The sequence below is a fragment of the Bombina bombina genome, chromosome 1, assembly GCF_027579735.1.
Source record: "Bombina bombina isolate aBomBom1 chromosome 1, aBomBom1.pri, whole genome shotgun sequence".
Classification (NCBI taxonomy): Eukaryota; Metazoa; Chordata; class Amphibia; order Anura; family Bombinatoridae; genus Bombina; species Bombina bombina.
Window position 1 is genome coordinate 95,735,799 of NC_069499.1, and position 17,114 is coordinate 95,752,912.

The 17,114-nt window shown below is 39.2% G+C and overlaps 1 protein-coding gene across 1 annotated transcript in view; it reads left to right on the plus strand.

The window, feature by feature from the left end:
* The window catches only part of BTBD7 (BTB domain containing 7), a 388,408-nt gene that overhangs the window by 61,889 nt on the left and 309,405 nt on the right, over positions 1-17,114 (plus strand). Inside the window, exon 3 of the mRNA XM_053710123.1 lies at positions 13,334-14,413. Coding sequence (XP_053566098.1) covers positions 13,334-14,413 — 1,080 coding nt within the window. The remainder of the gene's footprint in view (positions 1-13,333; positions 14,414-17,114) is intronic.

The window sequence follows — 17,114 nt, forward strand, 5'->3', positions numbered from 1 at the left end:
CACAGCTCTGTTTGAAGAGAACTGTCTAATGTGGAGTAGCACTACAAAGTTCAAGCGCTAACAGTTCCTGCATGTGTCCTGTTCTTTCTGCAGACATGCTGCATTTTCTGAGATGACATCTCACATCACTATATGTTCTGCCTTGGGGGTCATCCCCCTTCAGCCAATACCCTGAAGTGATTTATATTTAAATATATTGGGTAATGGGGCTTATGGGTCGGGTTGTCCCTCAGGTCTGGCCTCTGAATACATGATCCATGGTTCCCAGATGGAAACAAACTGCTCTTTGGTATCCAGCAAGTTTGCTGCATTACTACTCATTTGGTAGTAGTATTCAATTTTATTTTTAATAAGCTGAAAGGTGGGGATCGCTGATTTCCAAAACTGGGCTATGGTTAGTCTAACTATTGTGAAGATAGTAAAAATAAATTTATTTTGTGTTAAATTGAACCCAGGCAGAGGTTCATGTAGAAGGGCTTGGGTAGGAGTCACCCTTACGGGGCTTCCAAAAATATCGCTTTGTAGATTGAATGTTTGTAACCAAATATTACAGACCTGCGGGCAATCCCACTTCATATGTGAATATGTGCCTTTCTCGTCACACCCTCTCAAACACTTCCCTCCACCCGACTCAGAGTTATGAAGTCTCGAGGGGTGAAAGTACCATCGGAATGCTGTTTTCATGTAGTTCTCTTTAAGATGAGCACATACTGAAAAGGAAGACTCCTTATACAAAATAGTGTTCCATTTTTCAAGTGAACAAACAAAATTGAACTCCTCTTCCCACTTTTGCATAAAGGGAAGCCTACTTGCAATTATTGAAGAATTAAAAATGGCATATAACCTAGTGATAGTGCCGTATACTCTCTGCTTGGCTAAATAGATCTGTTCTAGGTAAGTGGTACTCCCCATTTATCATTAATTTTGTAGCTCGAGATCTCGGCAAACTTAGCTATAGTGGAATATACTACTGGAAGGGAGATACGGGGTTTAGTAATCGAGAGGAGGACATCGTCTGCAAGGAGACTCATTTTGTATTCTTTAGAATTTACATTTATCCCTGCTATGTCTACATTTTGACGTATATTGGCAGTTAGGGGTTCGATGCAAAGAGCAGTGGGGAGAGAGGGCATCCCTGTCTAGTACCATTTGCGATTTTTTTATGGGCTTTGATTTATATCCTGCTATTTTAACAAAGGCAGACGGATGAGAGTAGATAGTGGAAATTGCCTTTCTGAAGTTGCCCGTTATGCCCATCGTGACTAGTATCCTGTCTAAATAGTCCCAATATATACGTCGAATGCCTTCTCCGCATCCAAGGAGAGGAACAGAGAAGGTACCCCGTTAACCGATGCAAAATTAATTAAATCTATCACTTTTCTAATATTGTCTGGGGCCTCCCTATTTGTTATAAACCCCACCTGGTTCGAATGGATGAGTTTGAGCATTAGTTTAAGTCTAGAGGCTAGAATTTTAGTGAAAATTTTAATATCTTGATTAATTAAGGAAATAGGACAATTTTTGCAATGTTTGTTTTTGCGTGACCCCCCTCCAGCATATGGTTGAAAGTGCTTACCAGTAAGGGACCTAGTTCGTCTAAGAACAGCTTGCAAAAAGCACGAGTATATCCATCCGGGCTAGGTGCTTTGTTAGCTTTTAGATGCTTGATCGTCTGTATAATCTCGCTTAGTGTGATTGGAGCGTTCAGACTATCCAAGTCAACAGTGTCGAGCTTAGGCAAATTGCCTTGATTCAAAAAATCCTGAGAGTTAGCTATGTGTGTGAGAGTACTATACTTTCGAGGGAGGGCGTACAGTGTCTGATAGTATGAGGCAAATGTGTCTGCTATAATCTGAGGGTGATTAGAAGTGGAACCATCTGGTTTCTGCAGCTGAGGGATTGTCGTGAGCCTCGTTAAGTCTTTCAACTTATTGGCTAACATTTTGTCAGGCTTATTGGCATAAATAAAATACTGTGTATCAATAATTTTAAGTGATCTGGTTGCTTCCTGGGACAACAATCTATCGAGCTCCGCTCTTTTAGAATTTAAATTTTTAAGTGTTGCATTACTTTGAGTGGCGCAGTGTTGAGAATGTAACTGCTCAATTTCTTCTCCTAGTCTCTCTAAGGATTTGCGCTGATTTTAATTTAGAGCTAGATTCTCAATATTCCTCGTGTGAAAGCTTTTAGTGCCCCCCACACATAGGAAGAGTTTTCTACTGAATGGTGGCTTGATTTAAGGAAATTGCGGATTTCTTTTCTCAAAGACTCTAAAAATATTTTGTCCTTAAATAGGGTGGGGTTCAAGGTCCAGCTTTCATTTCTTAGCGGATCTATCATGCATGAGAGTGTGGTTAAAACTATATTATGATCTGACCAGGTACTAACTACTATGTCTGACTTTATAATTAATGGCGCCAAGATCTGACATACCAGAATGTGGTCGATTCTTGAGTAAACCTTATGGGTTGTGGAGTAAAAAGTATAGTCCCTTCCTTTGCCATTGTGAACTCTCCACCTGGTTGGAGCCCGGTTTTCCTCTCAGCGTGCAGTGAATGTCAGAGGGATGTGAGGAGAGTATTGCCTGTTTGAATTCAATGATCTCCTTCTACGGGGTCTATTTCATGGGTTCTCTGTTATCGGTCGTAGAGATTCATCTCTTACCTCCCTTTTCAGATCGACGATATACTCTTATATATACCATTACCTCTGCTGATTCTCATTTCAGTACTGGTTTGGCTTTCTACAACATGTAGATGAGTGTCCTGGGGTAAGTAAGGCTTATTTTCTGTGACACTCTTAAGCTATGGTTGGGCACTTTTTTATAAAGTTCTAAATATATGTGTTCAAACATTTATTTGCCTTGACTCAGGATGTTCAACATTTCCTTATTTCAGACAGTCAGTTTCATATTTGGGATAATGCATTTGAATATATCATTTTTATCTTACCTTAAATTTGACTTTTCCCTGTGGGCTGTTAGGCTCGCGGGGGCTGAAAATGCTTCATTTTATTGCGTCATTCTTGGCGCGGACTTTCTTGGCGCGAATTTTTTTTTTCCATTTCCGGCGTCATACGTGTCGCCGGAAGTTGCTTCATTTTTGACGTTTTTCGCGCCAAAAATGTCGGCGTTCCGGATGTGGCGTCATTTTTGGCGCTAATGGCATTTAGGCGCCAAATATTGTGGGCGTCAAATTTGTCTCCACTTTATTTAAGTCTCATTATTTGTTGCTTCTGGTTGCTAGAAGCTTGTTCACTGGCATTTTTTCCCATTCCTGAAACTGTCATTTAAGGAATTTGATCAATTTTGCTTTATATGTTTTTTCTATTACATATTGCAAGCTGTCCCACGTTGCAACTGAGTCAGAAGATACTACTGGAAAATCGTTGCCTGGTGCTGGAACTACCAAAGCTAAGTGTATCTGCTGTAAACTTTTGGTAGTTGTTCCTCCAGCTGTTTGTATTACATGTCATGACAAACTTGTTAATGCAGAAAATATTTCCTTTAGTAAAGTACCATTACCTGTTGCAGTTCCATCAACATCTAATGTTCAGAGTGTTCCTGATAGCATAAGAGGTTTTGTTTCTGAATCCATTAAGAAGGCTATGTCTGTTATCTCTCCTTCTGGTAAACATAAAAAGTCTTTTAAAACTTCTCTTTATACAGATGAATTTTTAAATGAACATCATCATTCTGATTCTAATGATTCTTCTGATACAGAGGATTCTGTCTCAGAGGTTGATGCTGATAAATCGTCATATTTATTTAAAATGGAATTTATCCGTTCTTTACTTAAAGAAGTCCTAATTGCATTAGAAATTGAGGATTCTGGTCCTCTTGATACTAAATCTAAACGTTTAGACAAGGTCTTTAGATCTCCTGTGGTTATTCCAGAAGTTTTTCCTGTTCCTGGTGCTATTTCTGAAGTAATTTCCAGAGAATGGAATAATTTGGGTAATTCATTTACTCCTTCTAAACGTTTTAAGCAATTATATCCTGTACCGTCCGACAGATTAGAGTTTTGGGACAAAATCCCTAAAGTTGATGGGGCTATTTCTACCCTTGCTAAACGTACTACTATTCCTATGGCAGATGGTACTTCCTTTAAGGATCCTTTAGATAGGAAAATTGAATCCTTTCTAAGAAAAGCTTATCTGTGTTCAGGTAATCTTCTTAGACCTGCTATATCATTGGCTGATGTTGCTGCAGCTTCAACTTTTTGGTTGGAAACTTTAGCGCAACAAGTAACAGATCATGATTCTCATAATATTATTCTTCTTCTTCAACATGCTAATAATTTTATCTGTGATGCCATTTTTGATATTATCAGATTTGATGTCAGGTTTATGTCTCTAGCTATTTTAGCTAGAAGAGCTTTATGGCTTAAAACTTGGAATGCTGATATGTCTTCTAAATCAACTCTACTTTCCCTTTCTTTCCAGGGTAATAAATTATTTGGTTCTCAGTTGGATTCTATTATCTCAACTGTTACTGGTGGGAAAGGAACTTTTTTACCACAGGATAAAAAATCTAAAGGTAAAAACAGGGCTAATAATCGTTTTCGTTTCAACAAAGAACAAAAGCCTGATCCTTCATCCTCAGGAGCAGTTTCAGTTTGGAAACCATCTCCAGTCTGGAATAAATCCAAGCCTTCTAGAAAAGCAAAGCCAGCTTCTAAGTCCACATGAAGGTGCGGCCCTCATTCCAGCTCAGCTGGTAGGGGGCAGATTATGTTTTTTCAAAGAAATTTGGATCAATTCTGTTCACAATCTTTGGATTCAGAACATTGTTTCAGAAGGGTACAGAATTGGTTTCAAGATAAGACCTCCTGCAAAGAGATTTTTTCTTTCCCGTGTCCCAGTAAACCCAGTGAAAGCTCAAGCATTTCTGAAATGTGTTTCAGATCTAGAGTTGGCTGGAGTAATTATACCAGTTCCAGTTTTGGAACAGGGGCTGGGGTTTTATTCAAATCTCTTCATTGTACCCAAGAAGGAGAATTCCTTCAGACCAGTTCTGGATCTAAAAATATTGAATCGTTATGTAAGGATACCAACATTCAAAATGGTAACTGTAAGGACTATATTGCCTTTTGTTCAGCAAGGGCATTATATGTCTACAATAGATTTACAGGATGCATATCTGCATATTCCGATTCATCCAGCTCACTATCAGTTCCTGAGATTCTCTTTTCTGGACAAGCATTACCAGTTTGTGGCTCTGCCGTTTGGCCTAGCTACAGCTCCAAGAATTTTTACAAAGGTTCTCGGTGCCCTTCTGTCTGTAATCAGAGAACAGGGTATTGTGGTATTTCCTTATTTGGACGATATCTTGGTACTTGCTCAGTCTTCACATTTAGCAGAATCTCATACGAATCGACTTGTGTTGTTTCTTCAAGATCATGGTTGGAGGATCAATTCACTAAAAAGTTCATTGATTCCTCAGACAAAGGTAACCTTTTTAGGGTTCCAGATAGATTCAGTGTCCATGACTCTATCTTTGACAGACAAGAGACGTCTAAAATTGATTTCAGCTTGTCGAAACCTTCAGTCACAATCATTCCCTTCGGTAGCCTTATGCATGGAAATTCTAGGTCTTATGACTGCTGCATCGGACATGATCCCCTTTGCTCGTTTTCACATGCGACCTCTTCAGCTCTGTATGCTGAACCAATGGTGCAGGGATTACACAAAGATATCTCAATTAATATCTTTAAAACCGATTGTCCGACATTCTCTAACGTGGTGGACAGATCACCATCGGGCTTCTTTTGTTCTTCCGACCTGGACTATAATCTCAACAGATGCAAGTCTTACAGGTTGGGGAGCTGTGTGGGGGTCTCTGACGGCACAAGGGGTTTGGGCATCTCAGGAAGTGAGATTACCGATCGATATTTTGGAACTCCGTGCAATTTTCAGAGCTCTTCAGTCTTGGCCTCTTCTGAAGAGAGAGTCGTTCATTTGTTTTCAGACAATGTCACAACTGTGGCATACATCAATCATCAAGGAGGGACTCACAGTCCTCTGGCTATGAAAGAAGTATCTCGAATTCTGGTTTGGGCGGAATCCAGCTCCTGTCTAATCTCTGCGGTTCATATCCCAGGTATAGACAATTGGGAAGCGGATTATCTCAGTCGCCAAACGTTGCATCCGGGCGAATGGTCTCTTCACCCAGAGGTATTTCTTCAGATTGTTCAAATGTGGGAACTCCCAGAAATAGATCTGATGGCTTCTCATCTAAACAAGAAACTTCCCAGGTATCTGTCCAGATCCCGGGATCCTCAGGCGGAGGCAGTGGATGCATTATCACTTCCTTGGAAGTATCATCCTGCCTATATCTTTCCGCCTCTAGTTCTTCTTCCAAGAGTAATCTCCAAGATTCTGAAGGAATGCTAGTTTGTTCTGCTGGTAGCTCCAGCATGGCCTCACAGGTTTTGGTATGCGGATCTTGTCCGGATGGCCTCTTGCCAGCCGTGGACTCTTCCGTTAAGACCAGACCTTCTGTCACAAGGTCCTTTCTTCCATCAGGATCTCAAATCCTTAAATTTAAAGGTATGGAGATTGAACGCTTGATTCTTGGTCAAAGAGGTTTCTCTGATTCGGTGATTAATACTATGTTACAGGCTCGTAAATCTGTATCTAGAGAGATATATTATCGAGTCTGGAAGACTTATATTTCTTTGTGTCTTTCTCATCATTTTTCCTGGCATTCTTTTAGAATTCCGAGAATTTTACAGTTTCTTCAGGATGGTTTAGATAAAGGTTTGTCCGCAAGTTCCTTGAAAGGACAAGACTCGCACTTCTTTTTTAGGCTAGTGGCATGAAACTGTAAAGGGTGCGCTCTGTCCCAGTATTTAGGGGTTAAAGATTTTGTGAAATGCGTTTCCTGCATGAATATGATATGTGCCTTCAGGGATTTATACATACTCATGGCCTTACGCCTTTTAACGTTAGAGTGGAGACCCCTAACATTTTGTGTGATTACATTAAGTGTCATAGGTGTGTTTCGACTGGGGCTTGCGTTTGACATATTGACATTGCTGAACACTTCTACTAGCATCATTGTAACAATTCTTAGAGACAGAATGAACAGAAATTATACCTTGATGGTAGTGTAAATACAGATGGTACCTAAAACCCAGTTGTTGTCTGAAGTGTGACTTGTTGAGGAAAGAATAATAAACATTGCCAACAAAAACCTAAAACTTTAGAACTAGATATAAAACCAAAAACATTTGCAGCCCGGTATGTGGGTTCGTTAACTCTAAAAGAATGGATGACCTATTGTCTCCCTTAAAGTAGTGAAGTTATTTATTAAAACTTCTAGCGGACTCAGTGGGGGGGGGGGGGGGGGGGGGTGAGGGAAAGGGGTTATGGAGGGGGGTAATCAAAAAGAACCATGTAAGTCTCCAAACTGAACTAGTTAACTTAAGGGTGTTTAACAACACATACTACCCTATAGTGTCATCCCCACAATTGTAGGATCAGCATAAGGTATCTTCAAGTGGAGCTTTCCTGGTCTTGTGTGGGCTTTGCGTTCTTGACGTTTCTGCTCACTGGTGTCCATTCTTTTGTTGTTGCTTTACGTTGTGGTTTTGGAGATGAAGACCCTTCCACAGGAGTTTTTTCCAGATTCAGTTTTCCTAAGATGGCTTGCCCCTCGGAGAGAGACGAACAAGAATATGAATTCCTCTCATACATGAAGACAAGCTTAAATGGGAAACCCCATCTATATTTGATCTGTGGCTTGATCAAGACCAAGACAATAGGTTTAAGTTCCCTTCTGCTCCTGGGGGTTGTTGGTGAGATCTGTAAACAGTTGAAGGGTATGACCTTCAAAGGTGATTCTGGATACATTACGCACTGCCTGCATAATTTGATCCTTGACATGATAGTAATGGACCTTGGCAATCGCATCCCTTGCGGCTGTTGGGATAGCTGGTTTGGCCAGTTCCCTGTGTGCTCTGTCCATAAGGAATAGTGAGGAATCTGTGCTTGGCACTAATTGTTGAAATAGCTTCAGTAGTGTGTCCGGCAGATTGTTGTAAGATTCAGGTAAATTACGAATTCTAATATTTGATCTCCTGGATCTGTTTTCCAGGTCTTCTAGAGAATCTTCCAGCTTTTGTATCTTTTCTTGCTGCGATTGTATGGTTGTGTGAAGATTGGGTATCTCATCTGTAATGTCATCCACTTTATCTTCTAAAGCTGCAGTTCTATCTCCAATTTCTGATATGTCTTGCTTTAATTCAGAAAGAGCAGCCCTCATCTCTTCTTTGAACATTTGCTTTATCTGTAGCAGGAGTTTACCATTCGAAGAGACTCCAGTTGCCAATGTGGGGGGTACTTTTAGGGGATGATATATATATATATATATATATATATATATATATATATATATATATATATATATATATATATATATATATATATATATATATATATATATAGCTGGGATTGGAAATCAGGGCACTGGGAGACCACAAGTTTGGAGAGAATTATAGTAGGTACATAGGGAAGGATTCCCACTCAGTTCCCTGATGAAGTATAATTCTAGCTCGGCCTCATGTCCGTAGACTCAGTAGATTGTAGCATATAGGAAAGTTGATACCAACAGGGTGCCAGTTCTTGAACTTACTTGGCAGATCTCACTCTGTATCCCAGGCCCAAAGAGACACTGCAGGACTGGGAAGGGAGAAAACAGAGTATAGAAAGTCTCCTAACTGTAGCGTAAACCCCTTCAGGTATTATGAATCAGTTAAGCCTGGCCATCCATATAGTCTCTCTCCCCGGGGATCTTGTCCTCACAGGACGATAACGGTACAGGGAATTGAGGATATGACCCGCCAACACACTGGATGGCGGGAAAAGGGAGGGGAGAGAGCTATATCTCTATTATTAATTAAAGTTCCAGGAGCCGGAAAACATTTGCACTTAAGTATGGAGGGGTGGTGTAAAGGCTTTCAGAAATGTAAGTTTTTTTTTTTTTTTTTTTTTTTTGGGGAGGGACTCAAATTTCTCGCTGATTTGATATCTATAATCCCTCTTATAGAAACAAAGCAAGGGCCATTTCAAAATTTGTTGCTGTGTAGTGGTTTATGCTTAAAATGGCGACTTTCCCGCCACTTACCCTTCTCTCTAAGGGCACTATGTAGCTCAGGCTGTGCACTCTTTAGCAATTGCAGCGTCTCAGATCAGTCTCCAGATGTTACCCTGGTCTGAAAGCACTGCGTCCTACCTCAAATTATTCTTTAATAAATTACCACCGGGCTCACTTGATGCAGGGCTGCTGGTTCCCTTCTCCTCTGTTTAGGGTAGTAAAGTCAGTGGCTCCTTACCACAGTTCTGTTGCTGAGGTCTCTGGGATTGTGTGGACCGAGGATTGGCTCTAAGATTTCCTTTTTCCCCCTTTAGGTCGGCCTCGAGGTCCGGAGTAGGATGCAGCCGCAGTCTTTCCTGCTGTCGTTCTGGTATTCCGGTCCTCAGTGCGTCCACTCAAAGCCTTTTAATTTTAAAAGGTTCCCACTAGGTCAGCTGGTGCCCAGGGATTGTAGATCGGGCACTTTGCTCTTGGTATATAGTTATATACCTTAAATTTAGCAGATTATATACGGAGCTGCACCAAGATGCTCCTGTTGCTGGCTAGCTCTGCCTCGCTATTTTACTTTTAAATAGTGTGTGTATAGCTGCATTTAGCAAGTAGTTGCTGACAGAGGATTTCTCCTTATTTTGGTTGGGAGGAGATCTTCTGGAAAGGTTATATATATATAGTGAGTGTACAGCCTGTATAAGTGTAAATTTGCTGTCCCCTCAAAATATCTCAACATAACCATTAATGTCTAAACCGTTGGCAACAAAAGTGAGTACACCCCTAAGTGGAAATGTCCAAATTGAGCCCAAAGTGTCAATATTTTGTGTGGCCACTATTAATTTCCAGCACTGCCTTAACCCTCTTGGTCATGGAGTTCACCAGAGCTTCACAGGTTGCCACTGGAGTCCTCTTCCACTCCTCCGTGATGACATCACAGAGCTGGTGAATGTTTGAACTTGCGGTCTCCCACCTTCCGTTTGAGGATGCCCCTCAGATGCTCAATAGGGGTTAGGTCTGGAGACATGCTTGGCCAGTCCATCACCTTCAGCTTCTTTAGCAAGGCTGGTCGTCTTGGAGGTGTGTTTGGAGTCATTATGTTGGAATACTGCCCTGCGGCCCAGTCTCCAAAAGGAGGGGGATCATGCTCTGCTTAAGCATGTCACAGTACATGTTGGCATTCAGGGTTCCCTCAATGAACTGATAGATCTAAAAAAGTGGATTGGTGCGCGCTAAGGATGGTATTGCTAAACACTTACTCTAAAGATACAATCTCTGCTTGTATCAGACACAAATATATGACCAGTAACGAAGCCTAAGCCTCAAGATAGAGAAAGTGCGCTAACAAGCTAAAAGTATACACACCACATTAAAGGATATTTACATTTATTAAATGAAATAGACAAATTACATCAAAAATATATAGAAATTAGCGGTAGGGACGTCTCCCTTGTATAAGAAATAATAGTCTGTGCAAATATTTGCAAATAGCAGCTAACAATAAGTAGGATGTAAATAAATGTTAAAAAACAAATGTTAAAAAACAATCAATCTTAAATGTATGGCATAATATTGATACTATTCATAAAAGCAAGGATTATTAATAAAAACAGGCACCAAGTCCAGAAATATAATCACAGTGTAGATGGCCGTGTGCAAATGAGCATCAATATTGTAGCATTACGGCTTGAGTTCGTAACAAATTGGTGCCACAAACAGATACAATGTACTGTACCGTGAGTCAAGAGGGTACTTGGAGGGTGTTACCGAGGAAAGGGAATCTTACGGTCAAAGCTTGGACCTCGGCTGCAGTGACTGCCGTTCCTGGAAAGTTGCAGTGTACAGACCTCTGCACATGTGAGTCGGCGTCTGACGTCACAAACTTCCGCTCTTCTCAGGTAATGGGTTGTCGTTCCAGCAGCGTGAGAAAGAAAACAGCTGATTGCTGTGTGCTGATGAGAACTTGCTGCAAGAGCAGATTTAACTGCTGTAGATGTATCCGTTGTTCCAATAAACTGGTAGGGCACAAGTTATCCCTTACCTTGGGATATACAAAGATACTGGTAACCCGGGTTAAAGTTGCAGTACAGGCTGTACTGAGATATCCCACTCATGCAGGCCCAGACCATGACACTCCCACCACCATGCTTAAATTTAGGCAAGACACGCTTGTCTTTGCACTCCTCGTCTGGTTGCCGCCACACACGCTTGACACCATCTGAACCAAATAAGTTTATCTTGGTCTCATCGGACCACAGGACATGGTTCCAGATATCCATGTCCTTAGTCTGCTTGCCTTCAGCAAACTGTTTGCAGGCTTTCTTGTGCATCATCTTTAGCAGAGGCTTCCTTCTGGGACGACAGCCATGCAGACCAATTTGATGTAGTGTGCGGCGTATGGTCTGAGCACTGGCAGGCTCACCCCCCACCCCTTCAACCTCTGCAGCAATGCTGGCAGCACTCATACGTCTATTTCCTAAAGACAACCTCTGGATATGATGCTGAGCATGTGCACTCAACTTCTTTGGTCAACCATGGCGAGGCCTGAGTGGAACCTTTCCTGTGAAACTGCTGTATGGTCTTGCCCACCGCACTGCAGCTCAGTTTCAGGGTCTTGGCAATCTTCTTATAGCCTAGGCCATCTTTTTGTAGAGCAAATTTTTTTTCAGATCCTCAGTTCTTTGCCATGAGGTGCCATGTTGAACTTCCAGTGACCAGTATGAGAGAGTGTGAGAGCGATAACACCAAATTTAACACACCTGCTCCCCATTCACACCTGAGACCTTGTAACGCTAACGAGTCACATGACACCGGGGAGGGAAAATGGCTAATTGGGCCCAATTTGGAAATTTCCACTTAGGGGTTTACTCACTCTTGTTGCCAATGGTTTAGACATTAATAGCTGTGCAAATTATTTTGAGGGGACAGCAAGTTTACACTGTTATACAGGCTGTACACTCACTACTTTACATTGTAGCAAAGTGTCATTTCTTCAGTGTTGTCGCATGAAAAGATATAATAAACACACACACTGGTATGGGTGTATACTTGCGCAAGTTAAAATAAAGGACCACTAAATACAGACTTGCAAAATTGACAAGTGCTTAATAAAAAAAAAAAAATACAATGCATTAACCCTTACTCTGAATTTCAAATAAGCAGTATTTTTTTTTATTTTTTTCTGGCAAATTTTATTTTTATTTTTTCTCCTATTTTCCAGGCCCCTGTGACAGTTATCAGCCAATCACAGATTAATATACGTATACCCTGTGAGTTTATGCACATGCTCAGAAGGAGCTGGTGCCTCGGAAAGTGTGTGTATAAAAAGACTGCAAAATGTCATAATGAAAGTAAATTGGAAACTTAACATTGCATGTCCTTTCTGAATCATAAAAGTTTATTTTGTCTTCAGTGTCCCTTTAAATACTTTTTAAAAGAACTTTGTTATTACTATGTTCCTCTAATTTATATAAATGTTGTACTTAGCCCTCAACTTTGAATAGTGACTCACAAATGTGTGTTAATCTTTTCAGACATACTGCTTTCCAACTTCCTTAGGCAAGCGGTTAACAAAGGTTATTCAGCCAGTAAAAAGTGCTGACATGGGTACTGGGCAAGAGAATAAATCTTACTTTAATTATTTTAAAGGGATATTGGAGGGATTATTTCATGTAGGATGACTGCATTGAAAAGAGTCAACTAAACCAATGCACATTTTAAATTAAACCCTTTTTCTCCAGCCGACCCCAAGTTCTTTTTGTTTGTTTTTTAACATTACTAAAAACAAATGGTAGTAAAATAAATGGTTGCCACTATACTGATTATAGTCTCTACCTAGCCCATATCTGAATGATTCTGCTTATAGTAAAGCACATGCCACCAGTCTTATGATTTAATTAGGCTTCCTTATAAAAACCTTATTTTTAGGACCCTGGGTATAGAGCAGAAGGTTTTCACCACTCCTTTTTTATAAGTTTAAGTTTCACCTAAAAGCGAAAGTTAATGATCTCTGATTTCTTGTAATGTTGAAAGACGCATAGTTTTACATAGCAAACAGTAATTTGAGAACTATTATATAACAGAACTGGAACTAAAACAATTATGCAGGGATAAATATGTTTATAGCATGTGTGTTTATCAAATTGAAATCAGCTTTGTTTAAGAATTAAATCCTATTCAAAATGTACTTGGTAGTTTGTTGGCAAATACCGTTTTCAAGTCCTCACACATTTCTGTCTCTAATTTCAGGAACGTCGTCCTATTCCCACCAAGGATATGGCTATGAATCAAAGTTATACAGCCTTGAACATGGTCATGAAAAACCACAAGACAAAAAAAAGAAAACCTCTGGCCTTGCTACTCTGAAAAAAAAGTTCATTAAGCGTCGGAAATCAAGCCGTTCTGCTGATCATGCCAAGCAAATGCGAGAACTGCTTTCTGGGTGGGATGTTAGAGATGTTAATGCACTAGTGGAGGAATATGAGGGCACAGCAGCCTTAAAAGAGCTATCGTTGCAGGCAAATGTGGCAAGACCAGAGGCCAGGACTTTGCAGAAAGATATGGCTGATCTTTATGAATATAAATACTGTACAGATGTTGACTTAATATTTCAGGAAACGTGCTTTCCTGTCCATCGTGCCATATTGGCAGCAAGATGCCCATTTTTCAAGAAGTTGCTTTCATCCTCTCCAGAGTATGGCGCGGAGATAATCATGGACATCAATACTGCTGGCATAGACATGCCTATGTTTTCTGCATTACTACACTACCTTTACACAGGAGAATTTGGAATAGAGGATTCAAGGTTCCAAAATGTTGATATTCTTGTGCAATTAAGTGAAGAATTCGGTACACCAAATTCCCTGGATGTAGATATGCGTGGACTGTTTGATTACATGTGCTATTATGATGCGGTCCTAAGCTTTTCCGCCGACACCGAGTTGGTTGAAACATATGGAACTCAGAGCTGTTTAGATGAAGAGCTCCGAGCTCACAAAGCTGTTCTGTCAGCTCGCTCTCCATTCTTTCGTAATTTGCTACAAAGGCGGATTCGAACAGGAGAAGAGATCACTGACCGTACTTTAAGGACTCCAACTCGAATAATTTTGGATGAATCTATAATACCAAAAAAATATGCAAAAGTAATTTTGCATTGTATGTATACAGATATAGTGGACCTTTCCTATGTTTTGCACTGCAGCCCATCTGTTGGAAGCCTGAGTGAAGTTCAGGCTTTGGTAGCAGGAAAGCCAAACATGAGTCGTGCTGAAGAAGCTATGGAACTTTATCATATAGCACTGTTCCTAGAATTTAACATGCTTGCACAAGGTATGATTTCCATTTTTTTTCTACATATATTAAATGTATATGCTGTATACTTTCACAAGCAACAGGTCTATAAATTGATATAAAATGTAGGCTTTATATTGGTGAATTATCTAAAAAACATTTGGTTGCTAAATATAACATATTCCTAAATATTATTTAAACTTGGATTCCATTGGTGAACGTTTTTCTTTATCAATTTTATATTTTGCCTAAATTAGTATTTTTTTAGCCTCTTAATTGATTAAAATATAAGGACATGTAACAGCACATCTATAGATTCACCACTGATGATGTAGAGGCTGCCCATTTCAGAAGTGTTAACATTTCTAGGAGTAGCCTTTTTGGATTAGAATGATTGGCAGTTTTATTCCAGAATGCTCATAAGAAGTGGGGCAACCATCTAAAGTATAAATGTTTCTTAGTCTAGATTTTAATGAGAGCATTCAGCTTTTTGAATAGAGTTCCTCGAGTTTATAGCAGAGAAAACAAGATGGCGATGAGATGTACATGGTAGCTTTCTTAGTTATTAAGGAGTATAAAATGAGCAGAAAAGTGATCCAGTGATGGTGAAAATAAATCTGACAGGGAGCAACAAAAGGCTTGAAGTTTGTGCAGAATGTAGAGTAAAAGCAGAATCATACTGCCATGTGAGTGCATCCAAACAGTGCTAGGACACACGTCTATACAGGTCAGGCTGTGCAGGAATTTTACTTGTTTAAAAAATAAATGCAACAAATTAACTTGACCAATAATTAACATGTATGGACAGGTATTGTACACCAACAGAAATGTAAGAAAGATGTGTGGTAAACATATAATAGCTTGTGTCTTTGTATGATGAAAGGTTCTACTTCCACTTATGCAAGTTTTTTTTTTTCCTCTCTGCATAAACGCCATAAACTTTCATAGGAAACACTTGTAAAAGCTTTTATCTTTGCTTCAACTCTGTAATTTGTAATTCAGAATGCGACAAATTTGTTTAAACTTGGGAGCACCCCCTAAATTTAGGAGCCAGAAACATTTGGCCATCCATATGATGAAAAATCATTACCATAACAAATGTAGATCCCTTTTCTGTCACTGTTCGCCCCATTGCTTACAATGGAGTTCAGCAACCATATTGGACACATTTTGTAGTGTAATTAGATGCAGGTTTCTGTGACTGAGACACTTTTGGTTGTGTTTTTTTTATTTTTTAAATGGCAGTTCCAGACAATATGGCAGCCTGAGGTATAGCAGATTGCTATACGTCCAGCAAGGTATCATGTATATGACATGATGCATGTACTACTGTGAAACACATTATTTTGAATGATGGAAAAATTAAATTTTTGCATAATTCTGAAAATACGTTAATGCACATTGCAAATTCTCATTACTGTAACAATAGCTTTTATTTTGATTCTCATAAAAATAATTGACAAACCGTGTAAAAAAAAAAAAAATTAGCACTGGTTGCTGCTCAGAAATATGAGATTTGTTTCAATACATTATTTGTTGGAAAAAATTAATCTGAAGTAACCAATTTTATTTCAAGGGACATTTTTGCATTCATAGCATATGTCGACAATTACGTAATGTTACACTGTTTAAATTTATTTACAAATACACCTATTGAAAATCCTGGTGAAACACTAGTCCTGATCTTTTACTATGGCCATGCTTAGGTAAATTTCCCTGTACTTTAATATGATTGAGGCATTTCAGCCTCCCTGGAATATAAATGCATTATTTTATGTTCGAAGCAGGGAAAACTGTTCACTGCAGTGTTTTAAGGGACAGTCGAGTCAAAATTTAAAGGGACACTAAACCCAAAAATTTTCTTTCATGATTCGTGTAGAAAATAGAATTTTAAACAACATTCCAATTTACTTCTATTATCTAATTTGCTTCATTCTTTAGATATCCTTTGTTGAAGAAATAGCAATGCACATGAGCCAATCACACGAGGTATCTATGTGCAGCCACCAATCGGCAGCTACTGAACCTATCTAGATATGCTTTTCAGCAAATGATATCAAGAGAACTAAGCAAATTGGATAATTAGAAGTAAATTAGAAAATTGTTTAAAATTGCATGATCTATCTAAATCATGAAAGAAAAAAGTTGGGTTTCATGTTCCTTTAAGCTTTCATGATTAAATGGACAGTAAAGTCAAAACTAAACTTTCATGATTCAGATAGGGCATGCAATTTTATACAACTTTCCAATTTACTTTTATCATCAAATTTGCTTAGTTCCCTTGGTGGTATTTTTGAAAAGCTAAACCTAGCTAGGCTCAAACTGATTTTTAAATAGTTGAAAACCGCCTCTTAGCTCAGAACATTTTGAAAGTTTTTCACAGACAGTACTGGTTCTTGTGTGTCATATAGATTGTGCTCACTCCCGTGAAGTTATTTAGGAGTCTTCACTGATTGACTACACTGCGTGTCTGTCAAAAGCACTTAGATAAGGAGGCTGACTGCAGAGGCTTAGATACAAGGTAATAACAGAGGTAAAACGTATATTAATATTAACTATGTTGGTTATGCAAAAACGGGTAATAAAGGGATTATCTATCTTTTTAAATAAGAAACATTTTGGTGTAGACTGTCCCTTTAAGAAAGTACGCACAATTTTAAGCAACTTTCCAATTCACTTCCATTATCTAAATTTGCACAATCATTATATATATATATATATATATATATATATATATATA